Here is an 18,712-nt window from a genome sequence, read left to right as displayed (position 1 = left end):
GAGGAGGTTAGGTTACATGTTTTGGGTGCTTAAGAGGGTACTTAGCTACTACTGTCATAAAACAAAACTATTTCTTTAGTCCCCTGAACTGTTCATAATTTAAAGTGGCAGGATTAGGAGAGAGACAATATTTGCTGAAGTTGATTAAATCTTGTACAGAAAAATACTCTGAGTACTAAAAGTGCCAGAACATTATCAGCTAAGTGTAAAACAGCTGCTAGGGCCTGTTCCATTATAGAAATATGTAGAGCTGCTACTTGGTAGTCCATCCCTTGGTGTAGCATTACCCTCTTGACCGGCCTCAGTTTGGGAGAGCAAGCCTGCAGTCATTGTCCAGTTCATCACCTTCCTATACCCACTTTGAGCCTATGCACAGGCATGTCCCAGAAGTGTGGATCTGTACTGACCATCTACCTGAAGGATGTCAGTTACAGTGAGTGATTTCTTCTGAAAATTGATCCAGTATTAGTATGTGCATCTGTGTGCCAGCTGACCCTTTTGCACACATGTATGCCTCTCTTTGAAAATCTGGCCCTAACAGTTAATCTTATTCCTCCAATTTGAAAATGGTTAAGGGGGAATTTGTGTTTCATAAGCAAATTTTACTGTTAAACCCAGAAATATTATGATCACGGCCAGGAAAGACAGAATAAAGAAACTAGGTGGTAAAGAAGGTCTTTATGCTTCTAAACTGCTCCATGTAAACTCAAGTGATCAAGCAGAATGGCTGGTATTTTTTGCATGATGAATTCTTGGTTGAGCAGACTGACAGGATATCTCCGCAGGGCAGAGAAGCTTTTTTATAAAGCCATTATTCCTGAAAGCCAAACAGGCCCTGCTGAAATATGTTCTGCTGGAATAGGGCTTGAGTTTGATCTGCCTTAGTTAGTAAACTTGGAATCTGGACAGAACTTCATTGACACTGAGGCACGAACAGATTGCTGATACTGAACCAGGGAGTTGTAAACTATAGGCTGGATCTGTACTGCAGTGAACAGTATTAGCTGATAAACAGCCCCATCTGGAAAAAAAATCGTGGTTTAAAATAAGCATTTCCTTCCTCTCATAAATAACAAAAATGTATTTAGACCCACGGATACAGAGAGTTAAAAGTTTGGCTGGACAACTAGTGCTCTTTCACCATGTGATCTTATCAGACGATAAATCTCAAGGCATCTACCTAATTCTACCCTTTTTTAAGCTATGTTTTTTTTATTTTATTTACAGCTAAGAGAATGAAAAGTTAGCCAACTTGTGACAACATGTGCTTTAAAAAAAAAAGTTACTTCAGGATGGTTATAACCAGTATTTGAAGTGTTGGGACAAGAAGTTAAGAATTGTTTAAATGTGAGAGATATGTGAGAGCTACTAAACTTACCAGCTGAATCTGGGAAGGAGAAAACTCATTCTTTTTCATCCAACACCTTCCTTTCCTATAGAAAAATGCCCCATCTAGGTTTAATTTAGTGCTCATTGAGAGTTGAGATGTCTGTCAGTCATATCTTGGATGCAGGATCTTTCTCTCTCTCTGTCTCTCATATCTCTGCTCTCCTGAATCTGGGCTTCCTCCTTAGCTGCTAGGAACTATCCAGGGTGCAGAAATATATTTCATCCCACTAGAGGAAACGGGTCCATAATCATCATTCAGCTTTTCAGGTGGGCTCTGGATCTGAGGGCAAAAATTTATCTTCCATTTAAATTTCCCAGGTGGAAGAAGACTTCTGTTGTGACAAGCCAGGCACAGCCCCTTAGCATATTCCACCTCGTTATTCAAAGTGCACTAATTGGAGGACAGGTTTGTTGGAAGTGCTGGTGTGAATGTAATAGAAGCTACTGTTGTGCCACCAGGACAAGTAGTCTTAATTAAGCCAATACAGGGCACTGTACTGCCTAAGAGCTAGGACTGGAGCACAAATTCATAAAAGAGGAGTCTTTTTTTCCTAAGAACACAAGATTTGAGAAAATGCACCAGAATCTTTTAGAAATGAGGGGTTAGGGGACTATTTGTGCAAAATCCTAATTCTGCAATGTGAGAGCACATTAGGAGAAGTAGTAGTGGTGTAGGGTCAAATATTTAGAGCCATTTAACAGCATAATCTCCCCTAAGCATGTTTTGTTGGATCAAATAAATTGTGAACAGTCTCTTCTGTCTCCAAGACTCAAAATAATCCCCCTTCTAAATCATTAAGCACACCAATCTTGCTTGGATAATAAATGGTAACAATAAACCATGGACACATGTGCCTCCAAAGAAGAGCCCTCACACAGAAGAGAAAATATTCCAGGCAATGCAGAGCTATGGAAGTGATCAAATGCACGTCTTCTGTATCAATAAGCTGAGTATTTTATTCAGGTCTGTGCTGCAAATAAAGGCCTGATCCTTCCAAGCTTAGCGAACACCTTCTGAGAAGTGATGGGAGTTAAGGATGGTCAGCACTACTCAGCGCAAAGTCAACTGCTTATCAGTTAACATACTGTCCATCAACAAGACACCCACATTCTCTGAGAAGGTATTGAGAATTCTCCTGAAGAATAAAATAAGATTTTAAGACTTTGTATGGCATAACCAGTAGACATGGGAGTGTTTCCACTTCTCTGAAGTAGAGGGCATTTTGTGAGGATTTGATGGGCCCAAAGTGCAGGTTATGACTCAGGCAAGGAGCATTCTTGAGTAGTATAACATGTTTTATTTTCTTCGTGTATTCACATTCAGTCTTAGCCTAGTCCACCTCCAATTTGGCAAGCTAAAAGGAAACAGCCTACCACAGAAGAACCTAGTGTACTAAGCACTAACACTTCCTCCCCACCCACGTAGTACAAATTCCAGCTCTTACAATCCTATCTAAAATCCTCAAACATTATCATTCTTTTCTTTTAACCCTTTCCTCATCTGGTAAATGAAAAATCTGTTATGGCCACATGCTGATACATTTATTACATTAAGAACCAGTTAAATTCCAAGCTATTTACATTTTAATGGCACATTACATTGGCACTGTAAATTGAGGAGGGGTTATTATTAATTATTTGTGTTACAGTAACATATGGAGCCCACAACCAAGATCGAGATCCCCTTGACCTAGATGCTGTTCATAGTAAGCGGGAGCTCAGCAGTCAAAATAGAAATGACAAAGCATGAGAAGATCGTATATTAGAATTATGCACCCAGATACTACAGTGATGGGAGTCTTACTCTCAATAATAGCAGTAATAATAAAAGTGGAAAGGAGGTCTGGGGGATTCAGATTATTGGCAGTGGGATGTAGTTTTTCACCTTTGTGCAATTCTAATTCAGCTAATGGAGTTAGAGTGATCAAATGTTTTTACCCTAAAATCAGTGGTAGATTAACACATGGGTCCATAGGGCCCATGCCCAGGGCCCCAGCCACTTTGGGCCCCCAACCCCGCAGGAGTGCCAGAATCTGGATAGAAGTGTCTACGTGAGCAGTCACTGGTGCCAGAACTGTGGCTCCATCCACTGTTTCTCCTTCTTCCCCCTCTGGCCCTGCCTAGGCCAGAAGTCGGAGCTGAGCCATGGTAAGAGCTGCCCAAGGAGCCTGGGTTGCTGTGAGAAGCCCCAGACCCTTCACCTGCCTTGGGCAGGGACCTGGGGGCCCCGAAAGCAGCCCCTGGCCCATGTCCCTACCCCCAGGGCATGCCACTTAAGGCAGCTGGAGGGTCCAGGGCTCCCCACAGCAGCCTGAGCTCCCTGGGTGGCTCCAAGGCTAACCTCAGGGGTGGGCCACCCAGGTGACCACTCAGGGGGCCATGATCAGGGAAACGCCATACAGCAGTGCAGAGGTGTTGTCAAGGTTCCTTCCCCACTCTGAACTTTAGGGTACAAATGTGGGGACCTGCATGGACACTTCTAAGCTTAATTACTAGCTTAGATCTGGTACACTGCCACCATCCAGAAGTCAGTGTCTGGAGCACTTCCTGTCCCCACCCAAAACTCTCCCCTCCCTGGGTGGCCTTGAGGGACTTCACCAATTCACTGGTGAACACAGATCCAAACCCCTTGGATCTTAAAACAAGGAGAAATTAACCATCCTCCCTCCTTTCCCCCATCAATCCCTGGTGAGTCCAGATCCAAACCCCTTGGATCTTAAAACAAGGAGAAATTAACCATCCCCCCTCCTTTCCCCCATCAATCCCTGGTGAGTCCAGATCCAATCCCCTTGGATCTTAAAACAAGGAGAAATTAACCATCCCCCCTCCTTTCCCCCATCAGTCCCTGGTGAGTCCAGATCCAATCCCCTTGGATCTTAAAACAAGGAGAAATTAACCATCCCCCCTCCTTTCCCCCATCAGTCCCTGGTGAGTCCAGATCCAATCCCCTTGGATCTTAAAATAAGGAAAAATCAATCAGGTTCTTAAAAGAAAGCTTTTAATTAAAGAATAAAGGTAAAAATCATTTCTGTAAAATCAGGATGGAACATATTTTACAGGGTAATCAAATTTGTATAGCCCAGAGGAACCCCCTCTAGCCTTAGGTTCAAAGTTACAGCAAACAGAGGTAAAATCCTCTCAGCAAAAAAGGACATTTACAAGTTGAGAAAACAAAAATAAAACTAATCCACCTTGCCTGGCTGTTACTTACAATTTTGAAACATGAGAGACTGGTTTAGAAAGATTTGGAGAACCTGGATTGACGTCTGGCCCCTCTTAGTCCCAAGAATGAACAACCCCCAAAACAAAGAGCACAAACAAAGAGTTCCTTCCACCAAGATTTGAAAGTATCTTGTCCCCCTATTGGTCCTCTGGTCACGTGTCAGCCAGGATTACTGAGCTTCTTAACCCTTTACAGCTAAAAGAGACATTAACTCTTAACTATCTGTTTATGACAGGTGTGTTCTACCAGCTGGCAGGAGAGCACTGCAAACTCACAGAGGTCATGGATGTGGGGCACTCAGATTTCTCCTTGCTTCCTCCCAGTGGAAGAACAGGAGATGGGGCAAGTGGTGATGCACAGATAATGCTCTCTCCTCCCAGTGTTCCTCCTGTGAATGGGTGAGTGAGGAGCAACACCAAGCACTCCGTGCATCCAGGTCACTTTCCCCACCTGGGCTGTGCTCTGAGGCGAGCATCAGGAGCTGCTGCTCTCCTGCCCGTCCCTTACGCCACCCAGGTGCAGAAAGTGGCCTGGATGCAGGGAGCCCTGTTGTTACTCCCTGCTCCCCGCTCCCCCAACACCCCTACAGGGGCATTGAGGAACAGCCTTTGCAGGGGGAGCAAGCAGAAGTGCCAACCACTCCGTGCATCTAGGTCAGTTTCCCCACGTGGGCACAGAAGGTGAGTAGAGGGGCCAGGGGGCACAGTGCAGCACAAAGTAAGGATGGCAATACACCACATGCTATGCCACCCTTACCTCTCCACTTCTGCTGGTGGTGACACTGCCTTCAGAGTTAAGCACCCAGCCAGCAGCCATCACCCAGCCAGGGCTTAATTTTTGCCAGGGGTTGCTGAAGCTCAGCCCTGACACTTCTTTCAAAACAAATTAGGCAGAGGCAGCTGGCTCTGTGGGCGGGGGAGCCCAGGGAGCCCAGAGGTGATGGGGGATGGGGAGCCCATGGCATCCAGGGGCAATGGTGGGATGCCCACAAAAGTTCTTGGTGCCCAGGGCCCCAATAAATCGTAATCTTCCTCTGCATAAAATGGCAGGTTGGTGTTTTGTGTACAATTTTTTTTGTGAGCCTAGTCCAGTTCCCAGTGAAGAGCTTTTGCAATTGGCCTCCTCTTTGGCATTCCTCAGCACAGAAGTCAGGGACAAAAAGGATGTGGAAACTGCACAACGTTATCACTACTGCAACTGCAGGTGGTCCCTCAAGTAAGAGTTTAGACATATTAGTGGGAGAACATGGTAGTGATTGCGTTGCTGCCATCCATGTGGTAACTGTCTTTGGGAGAGAGAAGATAGGATTAAATTCTCCAGGGATAGCAATTGAGCATTTTCACGGGCAGTGCTGGCCTGTACATTATTCCACAATGTTTTCCGCAACCAAAAATAAAACTGTTCGGTGCAGGATTTTTTTTAAATGGGGCTTTCAATTGCAGCTTTTGCATTTATTTTAGATTAATGTGGTCAATGAACTGTGCTAAAATAGTCTCATAACCATAGATAATTTTCTTTATATAGGATGTTCTGCCACTTAATTTTTCAGGGCTCTTTCTCAGGATGATCAAGATGATACCCACTTAAAAATAGAGGATATAATTCAAATGGTGAGTTCATCCAAAGATTTATTCATCAGATAATTTAGAGGATTATGAAATCTGGGTAAATCACTAAAATGTATTCAACTGCAACCTTACTGCCATATTTCTACCAAATTACTGTTTCTTTATATCTGCACTTGAGGTCTGCTACATATATCTGAATATTTAAAACTGAAGAGAAAATAAGTGTTTAAAACACATAACCAAGGAGAGCTTGTCACAGCCTCTAGACTTACTTATGAATTTGTGATTGCTAACATTCATGGAGTCAGATGCTATACTGGCCAAAAATGGGGGAGACATGCATTTATATGAGGCAATGAAACATCTGAGCAAGAGGCAGTCCTTACACCTTCTCATCTCAGGCTGCATCAGGTGTGTATCACTAGGATATCAGGTGTATATCATCTCTCCATGATAAAATGGCTGCTCAGAAGCCACTTCTAGCCTTCAGTAAGGAGGCCCATCCTCAACTACAGCCATTATCTGTCCACAGCATGTTTTCATTTACCCTGTACGTGCGCTGGTGCAAACCTGAGGCACACAGGAAATGCAGTAAGTGCAGACTCCATAGATTGGACTTCATGTTGTTAGTGTTTTAGAAGTTGTGTAGTAATTTGTGATTTAAAATGCCTATAAAGCTAGTTAATATCTTGTGTTCTGGAAACAAATTGGTTGTAAACAGAAATCATTGACTATTCTTGTACTTTTTATTTTTGCAGTCAGAATGTCCAAAACCAGAGTGCTTTGAAACTTTGTCAGCCATGGAGCTTGCAGAGCAAATAACTCTCTTAGACCACATAGTTTTCAGAAGCATACCCTATGAGTAAGTGTTCTCTCAAGGATGATCAAAGTGAATATTCTAAGAGTCTTTCTGACTAGTAGTTTTAGGCACTCAACTGATTCATGCTATTGATATCCCTGTGAAAAAGTGCGCATATATAATTGGTTAGTATCCTTAGGCTTGTTTATTTGTCGCTTAGGATCTCTGATAGTTCATTTATGTTATGAAAGACTGAGTTCAAGAACACTGAGAACAGTAACATCTCTGTCGCTGTGATTTGTGTGCTGTATGAGAACCATGCAATACATTTCCTATAGAATTACATATCCTACTCAGTCTTTCTTTGAGCCTTTAATCTTACATTAATATGTCACTGTTTGCTGCATTTGAGAGCCCCTGGAAAATTAAGAACAAACCTACAATCTCAGGTTTTGGGCTAGTGAAGGCTGAGCATAGTGGGGAAGTGCCCAGTCTCTGGAGAAGTGAATGTCAACTCAGCCCCCTCCATACATCAATCTCATCTTGTCAGCTCCTGGTGCTGTATTTAAGTAATAGTTTCAGATAGGGTCATGCTGCTGAAAATTGAGAGTACAGGGAACAGAAAAAACTGAAAGCAAACTAAATGTCCTCAACAATGTTTACAGCCATACAGTGTTCTAGCAATGGCACAGTGAAATGCTGAAATTACAGTGGAAAATTATATTAAGTGTCCAGTAAAACTAGGTGTAGTTGAAATCCATTTGAGCTAACCAGGGTTTTGTACTGCATTTATAAATGACTTTTTTTTTCATTTTTGTTCTTTATTTTTTTTTTCACCTTGATTTCCAGAGAATTTCTTGGGCAAGGCTGGATGAAATTGGATAAAAATGAAAGAACTCCATACATTATGAAAACCAGCCAACATTTTAATGATGTAAGTAACGATAAACATGGAGAATGCCTTTTAGGAATGCTGTACATGGTATATGAACTCTGAAATATAAATACAGTATAAATGTCTGTCTCCACATTGTGATATAATTTCTGATCTACTAGTGGCTGAATGTTACAGCTTCATTGTGATTAACCTTATAAACCAAGAAAGCGTGTAAAGAATTGCTAGTCAGCGGTTCAATAGAAATTTAATGGATTAGAACCTTTTGAACTATGCTGAAATCTCCTACCGCTTACAGAAGAAATTAAGTTCTCTCTTTAGAGTATGAAACTATAAAAACACCAGTTAATTATCATCATCTGGTTTATTGCTTGAGTCTCCACCTATACTCTTACCCTTGACTTTTTTTCTTTACATGTTGCGAAAAGCCATCACCAATAGCAACATTACTGCTGGCTTTGAGACATTATTCACTGGTTGTTTTGCTGCATTTGTTACCTTCCCCTTAGTTCGCTGTTCTTCTCCCTGTCCTCTGGCAGTGTTTTCAACATACATTTTTCTCAGCCTTATTACTTACGAGCTACAATCCCTGCCACCTCATTTAATTTTCCCTCTATTTGTTAAATAATGTTGTTTGCAAGTGCTTATATTAAAATATTTTAGGATTTTTGGCATTTTATTTGGTTAGATGAGTAACCTTGTTGCCTCGCAAATTATGAACTATGCTGATGTCGGTTCCCGTGCTAACTCAATTGAGAAGTGGGTAGCAGTGGCAGATATTTGTCGGTGTATGCACAACTACAATGGTATGTTAGAAATTACATCAGCCTTCAACAGAAGTGCAATCTACAGACTGAAGAAAACCTGGGCTAAAGTTTCTAAACAGGTGAGCAAGACACTTCTACAAATATGGTTGTAGCATTTCATTTGTTGATGTCAAGTATCAAAGGGGTAGCAGTGTTAGTCTGGATCTGTAAAAGCCGCAAAGAATCCTGTGGCACCTTATAGCCTAACAGATGTTTTGGAGCATGAGCTTTCGTGGGTGAATACCCACTTCGTCGGATGCATCTGACGAAGTGGGTATTCATCCGTGAAAGCTCATGCTCCAAAACGTCTGTTAGTCTATAAGGTGCCACAGGACTCTTTCCTGCATTTGTTGATGCATTACCTAGATAATAAAGAGGCCCAAATAACTACATTCTAACTAGATTTATTTACATTTAAGAATAATTTGATCATTAAGGGTTTCAGTGGATATTATTATTTCATTTCAAACATTTGTATATTTTACTCATTTTCAATGTCTGTATCATTAATTAAATATCTTAAGCAATAATTGACTTCATTGGAAGTTGCATGTGCATATATCTGAAGGCAAAATTTGACCCTAAAATATTGAATTGAAATATTTAACAAAACTAAATGCTACATTTATTAGATTGGCTTCATTCAGATGTGAACAGTTAGCTATATATTAATTTTGAATAAGAATAGCATTGTGGTGGGATAAAAAACGTTGTCCAGTAACATAAAATGATTTTTGTTTTTCTTTTGAGCTTCTCAAATGTAGTCCCAATTTCAGGTGCTGTTGTCCTTGGAAAATAGTTTTCTTTGATTTATTTTTTTTAAATTATTTTAAGGCCCATATCCTCAGGTATATAGGTGCCTAACTCCAATTGGGAGTTAGACATCTAAATACCTTTTTGAGGATCTAGGCCTAATTAATTTTGAAGATACTTTAAGAATTCATGAAAGGTGCTCCTGAAGACTGAAACTGAGGGGCTAAATCTCTCTGTGGTCATGTCTACCATGTGATAAAAGAGCTATGGCACAGCCATAGTGGGCCTGTGTCAGCTGACTCAAGTTTGTGGGGCTCGGGCTGCAGGAATATAAAATTGCAGTGTAGATGTTTGAGCTTGGGCAGGAGTCCTGGCCCTGGGACACCTCTTCCACCTCTGCCTCCTGGGGTCCCAGAAAGCCCAGGACCAAATGTCTACACTGCAATTTTATAGCCCCTTAGCTTGAGCCCTGCAAACCTGAGTCAGGCCCAGGCCAGTCGCAGGTCTTTTATTGCAGTGTAGACGTATCTTCTTTGCACATTCAGCCTTTGGCCTGAGACTTCCAACAAGGGTATATCTACACTGCAGTATAATCCCAGGGCTCCAACTCAGGCTCAAGCCTAAACCCCCTTGCATTTACACACAAATTATGCTAACCCAGGGCTCAGACCCAGAGTCCCAGGACCCCATGAGGTGGAGGGTCCAAGTCTTTCAATCAAGCTGGGACCCAGTGTTCAAGTCTTATTACTTTGCCTTGTAGTTGCAGCCCACTAGACTCATGCTCTGGGACTCTGCCAAAAGTATCCCACAATGCCATGACCGACTTTCTTTGTCCTCTGGACAGTCATGATTTCCCACAATGCATCATGAATAAAGGGCTACAGCAGCCACATTTTGGGAGAGCGCTATGAAGTCTGGGATATAGGTGACTGGACTCGGATCTGCAAAACTCAGTGTAGTTGCTAGGTCCCATGTTTGGCTTCAGCAGTTCCTAACCTGTGATTACAAATTATTGTCGATAGGTTAACAAACCCAGGGTCTGCTAGCTCAAGTTCTACTAACCCTGAGCTTACACTGCAGTGTAGACATACCCCAAGGAAACTAATGACATAGAAGCTGGCCTGGACAAATAGAGACAATTTCAGAATAGGCCATGTTATATGTTCTATACTGAATGAAGTCTAAAATAGCATTTTATTTTATTTTATTTTACAGCAGAATATTGTTTCTGCATTTTAAAATACTCCGCAAGAAACCAGTTCAACTGTCCTCAAAGTGCAATAAAACCTTCTAGGGTAGTGGTGGTCATCGTCTTCTTCTTTCTTTCAAACTAGTTACAATTTTTGTGCACAAGAGCAACTGACCTACTGAAGTCAGAAATATGGAACCTTACCATGTCAAAGCAACACTCTTGGGACAAACTTCACCCCTGGTAACTCAAGAGGGTGCAAAATGTCCCTACCTGTACCATCTGGTCTGATTCAGCTGTGGGAGGGCAGGGACATACAACTGCATGTCCTCTTCTAGGTTTTACCATCAAGGGAAGGCAGCTTTAATCTCTGCAAAGGGCCCTAGAGCAGCCCCACACTGGAGGCTGTTTAGAGAATACGCTTCCACTAGTCGCCCTAATTTCAGGCGTTCCCCTGGTGGGACCATCTTCTTTTCTTTAAAAAGAAAACAAAAAAACCACCCAACCCACTACTTTAATGAAAGATTAACACTAACAAAATGTTTCCATGTTTTTTTTAAACTCTAGTGTTAATTTTTAAAAATGAATAAACATTCCCTTGTACCTCTGAAGTGCTGTCAACCTGAACATTGTATGAATGTCATGTTCATGCAGGAGAAAAACCTTTTTTGGAAAGCATAATTTGGTGATCACTAATCAATTTATAGTCCAGTTCTGCAAAGATTTATGCACATGCTTAACGTTAAGCTTGTGAGTAGTCCCAAACTTAGTTTGCTCCTTTGTTGTGCTTCAGTCTGGTTTTTCCTCTTTTCTGACTTCAACTTTCTTATTCACCCACATGCTAGCTACTGGCTTGTCCTTCATAGTTCTGAGTGCTTCCTGAGAGGTGCTCAACATCCTCAGTTCACACTGAGTTCAATGGAAATTAAGGACATGCAGCATCTCATAGGGTTGGGCCCCAAATATCCTCTTATGCGGTGCAACTGAGGTTGTACTGCTGAATATTAGTTTCATGGTCCTATTCTTTTTGAATTTGCTCAAATGATTTTTGCCCAGCATGTGGTACATTCCTCAAGCAACTATGGGTAAATTTTTCAAGCCCCCTTATTTCTTCATTTAGTCACTCAGGAGCCTAAATGTATTGAAGTCAATGGGAGTTGGCTTCTAATTCGTTAAGATCTGTTTTCAGATGTGGTATTTTCATAAGTGCTTTTGAAAATTTTACCCCAATACCAAAGTCAGTTTTCACACAGGGTGAAACTTGTAATTTGTTCTTTTTCTAGACAAAAGCTCTCATGGACAAACTTCAGAAGACTGTGTCATCTGAGGGAAGATTTAAAAACCTTAGAGAAACACTCAAAAAGTATGTTTTCTTAAATTAGCAATAATAGTATTTGGTTAAGAATGTTGGATAGCACTTATTAAAGATAAGAGTTGGCTCTAAGTTTAGCTTTTATAATGAAAATTATATTGGACAATATTTTTACTGAATAACATCTATAAAGCTGGCTTTATTCTATTTGGACACCATTGTTTTGCTGAGTATACTGCAATTTGGTGCCTCTTATAGAGTAATATGTTACTTCTGGGGAATTACTGGAGCAAATTAAACTACTATTTTCTAAGAAATGCTCACTGTTGAGGGCTTTTCTTTTACTGATAAACTTTTTCAATAAGTGTAAGACCAGCTTTGTAAATAAAGGTTCTTTAATCAAAAACATTTTACTCAGTTCTGATAGTGCCTATTTGACATTAATAGTCCCAAAGTTCAACATGACTGGCTCCAAAGAGCTCTCATTCCAGATTTGTTATCTCCAAGTGCGAGCACACACAACAACTCATTCCAAGAGCTGTACCTGGAAAAGGGATCTTCCAGGCTGATTTACAGTAACTATGTTGAATGATCTTGAGAGAGCATTAAGGAATTAATCTACTGTTCATATAGTATATAGTTAAAAAAACAGACAAAAAGTTCAGTGAATAATGCCCATGTTTGGCCTGGAGAAGACTATTGTCAGGAATCAGATACATTTGTTTTAAAAGAGAAAAAGTTGTTTTGACTTATAACATCTGGATAACTGACCCATATACACTTCTCAATTAATCTAGCTAATAACTTTATTTGTAATTATTTTTTCTTTTATAACCATGCAGAGTATAATATGACCTTTGTCCTCTTGAAGTCAGCAGGAAGTTGGACTAAGGTGAAAACATAACTAGGAAAGTTGCCCAGCAGCATTGTCCTCTCAGAGTGGAAAATGTTAACAAGTCATCTGTTCCCTAGCAGAATTTCCAAAGTTAGGAAATCTGAGTGTTTTCAACTGCATAACATCTTAAATATTTACAAAACCAGCGTTGTAAAGATCCTAACATATTACTCAACATGAGCCATAAATTATACACAATGTATTGCTGATAGTAAAATACTTACAGTACCTCAGAAGGTTAGAGAAGCCTTGGAGACATGCCCAAAGTATTTTCAGATGTGCATTGGATTTATTTCTGAAATTTTCTGTCAGTTGGGATTGAAACATGTTTTAGAGCATACTCCAATGCCTTCCCCCTTTCTGCATGGTGTTATCATTGTGGCTTTTACTACACATCATCATTGTTTCTTTCATAGCTTTTGACACAACCTGCCAAATTTGTCTCTGGTAGATGTGGGTACAACTCAGCTGAAGCCAGAGCATCTGCTCCACTTACACTAACCTGTGAATTTGGCCCAACTTGTAAAAGTATTTTAAGTAATGAAAAAAAAGTAGATGTTTGTATAATGTATAAAAAGAACAGTCTGTAAATTAAATCCTAGTAAAATATAATCAATTTCTCATCCTGCAGTTGTAATCCCCCTGCAGTTCCCTATCTTGGAATGTACTTGACAGATTTAGCATTTATTGAAGAAGGAACACCAAACTTCACTGAGGAAGGCCTTGTCAATTTTTCCAAAATGAGAATGGTAATTTTTATTTTCTTACATGTTTCCACTACAGGTTTTTAAGTGCACAAGTTTAACATTGATTTACTTAGGACTTCTTTGAATTCAAATTGCAAGATTACACAATATATTTACATAATACAAAATAGAAGCTTGAAAGCAATCTTTTGCATTTGAATCCCTGGATGGTCTTCTCTCACCACCTGCTGGCAAGCCAAGGAGTATTGCAATTTAGCTTTCAGTTTGTTCAGCTGAAAATTTCAGGAAGAAAAGCAGCTAGTCTAGGCTTGCAGGGTTTAATAAATGGTTAAAAAAATGTAGCCAACCTGGTACCATAATTCATCAGGAAGCAACACTTAGACGGAGTCTATTTTAGAGTATGTTTAGGACTCCTGCTCCCCAAGGAAGTGAAAAAGCATTTAAAGGTTGATTCTCTCTGCCTTCCAAACTATGTTGTTGTTCAGAGCTCCTTAGAGCCAGCCTTGGAGAAATATTGACACCAGCTGCTCTGCTGACTGTAGTTTAATGCCATGTTTGTGACTGCACATTGCAGAAGTTACCTGAGGGAAGAAGGGAGAGGCTATCTGAGTAAAGAAAGCCGGGACAAGGTGATCCATCTGAGACAGTTTAATAGTCTAAATGGCTGATTTGGGAAGGTAAATGCCCCCCCTCAAAGCCACAAGCACAAAGCCCTTACCCCCAGGTTAAGCTGTATCATTTTGGACCAAATTCATTCCTGGCATAGCTTCACTGAAGCCAATATGTTCAAGTTAAAGCATAGACCATAAGTAGAACATTTTCTTATACAAATGTATTCCTTTGATAGATATCTCATATTATCAGGGAGATACGCCAGTTCCAGCAGACCTCCTATCGTATAGAACATCAACAAAAGGTACAGTAGTGTGTGATGCTGATCACAGGCACTATGATGAAGGCTATTCCTGCTATTGATAAAAAGATACACAGATGGGGTCCAAAGCTAACACTAATATCTTTTGTTTCCATACAGTAAGTGGGAGGCAAACAATGGAATTTGTCCTGATATTTTGGGTTGTGATAGGCTGATAGAATAACATTCTCTTCTCAGAGTTTGCACATGAAGGCAAATCTTGCCTCCACCTCTGCAACAAGTGTGGCTCCTCCTGGCAGAGGAGTCAGTGCAGTTCTGCTGTGTCAGAGGGGCAGGATTTAATGTGCCACTGAGTTCCATACCCCAGCGCAGTATGGGCTCTGCTCCACAGAGGATGCCAGCACATAGAAAGTAGGTGCATAGATCTCTGTGGTCTTAGGGGAAGATTCCTTCCCCTCTCTCCCACATTTCATTAGTTCCCAGAGCAGCTACATGGGTTGGACACTAGACTGAGGATTTGTCCTTTACTGAGAGAGAGAGATTTTTTAAATAGCTTGAATACTTTGTACCACATATATTTAACTATTCCACTTCACCAAGAAAACAGAACATGAGAGATGATTCCAACATTTGTCTGAAATGGACTGAAGCTGCTAACTGGCTGTTATGGGGAAGGGGAGAATAGAGAACTTCAATTAAAAATATACAATCTGTTCAGTTTCAAAATTATATGTTGCAATTGTTTTCTGTATTTCAGGTCACTCATTACTTACTCGACAAGACCCTCATCATAGATGAGGATACTCTGTATGAGTTATCCCTAAAGATTGAACCCAGACTCCCTGCCTGAAGAATGAGCTTCGTCCCAGAGTTGGCAGATTTTTAGTGCAATGAACACAATTATGCATGCCATGCCCTACAGATCCCAAGGGGACAGATTGAGAAGATTGCAAACTCTCTTTTCCAGTAAGGGAGAGAGAGCCTCACAGAAATTCCCTCTCAGACAAGGAAAATCAGCTGCTGGAGGTGAAAGACAAAATGCTTCAGACTTGAGGGTTGAATGATTGTTACCTTGCAAAGATAATGTTTTGCCAAAAGGACTATGCATCTAATAAAAAACAGAAGCCTTTCATGAGAATAGCTACTCATTGCAGCCATCCTAATGGGGCAGAGAAGGGGACAAATTTAGATGTAGGTACAGTATTCTGTTAGATTAGGATAAATGGACAAATGCAGATGGCATTCATCTGGCACAGGTTGCTTATCAAATGTGTATCGAGACATTCATCGGATTAATCCACTGTCATTATACTGTATTCATTGCAAACAATAGGAGCTTAAGAATCATTTACTAACTTGCAGTGATAGCAGGATATCTAAGAACTTTCGCTACAGCATATGTTGTTCAAAGTATTTGTTATAAATTGAATGTTTTCATTTATAGCATAATCAGGTCTTAAAATATGTTATCAACCTTTTTTAAGGTGGGAGGTTTTACATGCTACCAATTAACTAACTTAACTTTGTAAATATTGTTTTCACCAATACATGATGAGGAGTTTTACAGCATAGAAAATAATGAACTGTGTTAATAGTTGCAGGCCATGGGAGCATCCGCTGAACTATCTGAGTTTAGGAGCTATATTTGGAATTGGTTGGCCCACATTCATAAACATATCATGAGTGAGATACTTGGTCATTTAACACATCGTCTCCTGAGAAAGGCTCTCTGATTTTCTGTACCTACAGCATCCCTGACAGTTCAGTGACTATAAAGCACCTGCTACACACACTGGAGGAGGAATGCTTGCCTGGTTTGGCAATGGATAATGCTCAGCAATGAAGAGAGCAGGGTTAACTGTTTTATTCTACATTAAATGAATTATTTAAAAAGCATTATTTTTTTGCTCAGCTGATCAATTCCAAAATCTTTTTTCTACAGTGAAATTTGAGTGCCAGCAAACAGGAAATATAATTTTATTTGGGGAAGTTATCATTTGCATATGAGTGTCTTCTAGAGAAAATATGCTATTTGTAACTGTTTTTAAAACCTATGCTACTGTGTGATTCTGGGTAGAATCCATTTCTGCAAATATGTGGTTCTTCATACAGTTTCCTGACAGTAACCTATTGTAGCTGCATGGAAGATGAGCTCAAAATGCATGCTATACAGTATATCATAAACCAAATGCAGGTATTAGCACTGTTTAATAACTAGGCTGGAGAAGTGTTCTTACTTTTCCAGTGATTATCAGCCAGTTGAAGAAAATAGGGCTATATCATTTGTTTACCTCCCATAAATCTTCTCAGGGAGATAGATAGTTAAAAAAGATTGTGACCTGAGCCTATTTGATCTGACAGTTTGTACCACACTCGTGAAGTTTCTGAATGTTAACAATGAAAATGGATCTGCCTGGCTTATGGTTTTTGTCTTTATTTGCACTTTAATTACATTGTTAGCCCAGCTAAGAGCTTCACAATAAATTCCATTTGTTGTAAGTGTAAACACTAGCATTTATAAATGTACCTTAGTAGGCCATCTTTGTAAATAACTGCATGAGTAAATATCAAAGAAATACTGGTAAATCCCTCATTAAAGAAAAGAAACAGGGAAACTTCCAGAAGTATTTTTAAATAGTTCTGATTAATGAATGGTGAAGAAGTGAAGATGGAAAGTGTTAATTATAGGTGCTTTTTATTTTTTCAAAAAGTTGCTTGTTCTTTTCAGTAGTGACTGATAAGAAGCTGATTGTATCCTGATGCATGATAGAGAAGAAGCATGGGTTATTTGGACCATAAAGCCAACTTACTATGTGCTTTCTGTGTATTCATAATACAAAAAGAATTGCCATAAGTCAATTGCATAAAATGCCTAAAGGTAACACAGTGGAAAATAGAAGCAGTAAAACTAGTCTTAAAAGCAAGTCCCTAGCTGACCTTTATTTTATCTCTATTCACACAAAACATGTAAACAACTGTAGGTGTCCTAACAGACCTTAGTGGCACAACCTGTTGGCCACTACTTCATCTTCCTGTATACCATTTTGCATATCTGCTTTGTAGGTCTGGGGAGCTCTCGTCAGTCATGCTCTTGAGGTGCAGGCAAAGGTTCTTCTAGGTGTCCACCTCGTTATCCTAATTTTATCACGTTTTTTTACACATACTATGTACATCTAGACTAAGTTTGTTGCTGTGTTGCTACAAATATTATCATAAATTATATACCACCAATATATAGCATTTTACAGTTTCAGAATATTCAACAACTAATTAATCCTCACAAAACCAGTTGGAGGACAGGAGATAAGTGGTGTCTCCTCCTTTTACAAATGGAGAAACTAAGATACAGTGGTTAAGGATGCTGAGCACCCACAGCTCCTCTGGAAATCAATAGGTGGTGTGGTTGCTCAGCACCGCTGAAACGTCAGATCCTAAGTGATTTGTCCACAGTTAGTAGAACAGCTGGGATTAGAATCTCTGAAGTACTTGGATCCTAGTCCTGTCTTCCCACCACCAGAAAATGATGCCGACATATATGAAGCACTGGAATAAATTGCCTAGGTAGGTTGTGGAATCTCCATCACTGGAGATTTTTAAGAGCAGGTTAGACAAACACCTGTTAGAGATGGTCTAGATAATACTCAGTCCTGCCATGAGTGCAGGGGACTGGACTAGATGACTTCTTGAAGTCCCTTCCAGTCCTACAATTCTATGAAATCTAGATGGATTGCTAATGAAATATATTTCTTAAAATACCAGGGATGACTAAATAAAGAGGTGAACACACATCTTGTTAGCCATAATTAGAGACTACATTCTTGTCCCCAGGCGACGCCCGAGTACCTGGGTTTTATGCAGCGGTCCTGCACAGGGGCTGTGGGATGGTATCCGTCCCGTAAGATGAACCAAATGCATCTAGCAGCTGTGAGCCACTCTACTGTTGCTACAGTCTCTGTAATATAGTGATTGCCAGAAGCCTCCAACGTGCTCCCTAAATGGAGGTTTTGGCAAGTGCATCTACATAATTTACTCAACTTTTCTGTGAATCTTCCCAACTCAGTGCCCAACAGTGCACAAGGAATGTGGAATTCCCCTGTTTGGCTTCTCTGTGCCCTCACCCCACATGCTGAATGAAGTGGTGGTTCGTCTGCAGTTTTGGCCTTGCATCACAGGGGAGAAGTAGGGGACATGCTTTGCTCCTGTATGTATTTTCAAGCCTCATGGATCAATCCTGCTCACCTCATTCACATATAGTCCTCCTGACTTCAGTGGTGCTACCTGCACAGAGGACAGATTTAGCCC

The 18,712-nt window shown here is 40.4% G+C and overlaps 1 protein-coding gene across 3 annotated transcripts in view; it reads left to right on the top strand.

Moving 5' to 3' along the window:
- Positions 1–18,018, top strand: part of RASGRF2 (Ras protein specific guanine nucleotide releasing factor 2) — a 201,709-nt gene extending 183,691 nt beyond the window's left edge. For all 3 annotated transcript variants that reach the window (XM_030567354.1, XM_030567353.1, XM_030567355.1), the window contains exons 20-27: positions 6,162–6,222; positions 6,939–7,042; positions 7,829–7,913; positions 8,563–8,760; positions 11,906–11,985; positions 13,461–13,578; positions 14,384–14,452; positions 15,168–18,018. In XM_030567354.1, coding sequence (XP_030423214.1) covers positions 6,162–6,222; positions 6,939–7,042; positions 7,829–7,913; positions 8,563–8,760; positions 11,906–11,985; positions 13,461–13,578; positions 14,384–14,452; positions 15,168–15,260 — 808 coding nt within the window. In that variant the 3' untranslated portion in view covers positions 15,261–18,018. The remainder of the gene's footprint in view (positions 1–6,161; positions 6,223–6,938; positions 7,043–7,828; positions 7,914–8,562; positions 8,761–11,905; positions 11,986–13,460; positions 13,579–14,383; positions 14,453–15,167) is intronic.
- The last annotated feature ends 694 nt before the right edge of the window (positions 18,019–18,712 follow it).

The sequence above is a fragment of the Gopherus evgoodei genome, chromosome 6 (assembly GCF_007399415.2).
Source record: "Gopherus evgoodei ecotype Sinaloan lineage chromosome 6, rGopEvg1_v1.p, whole genome shotgun sequence".
Classification (NCBI taxonomy): Eukaryota; Metazoa; Chordata; order Testudines; family Testudinidae; genus Gopherus; species Gopherus evgoodei.
This window is presented reverse-complemented; position numbering and strand designations above follow the sequence as displayed.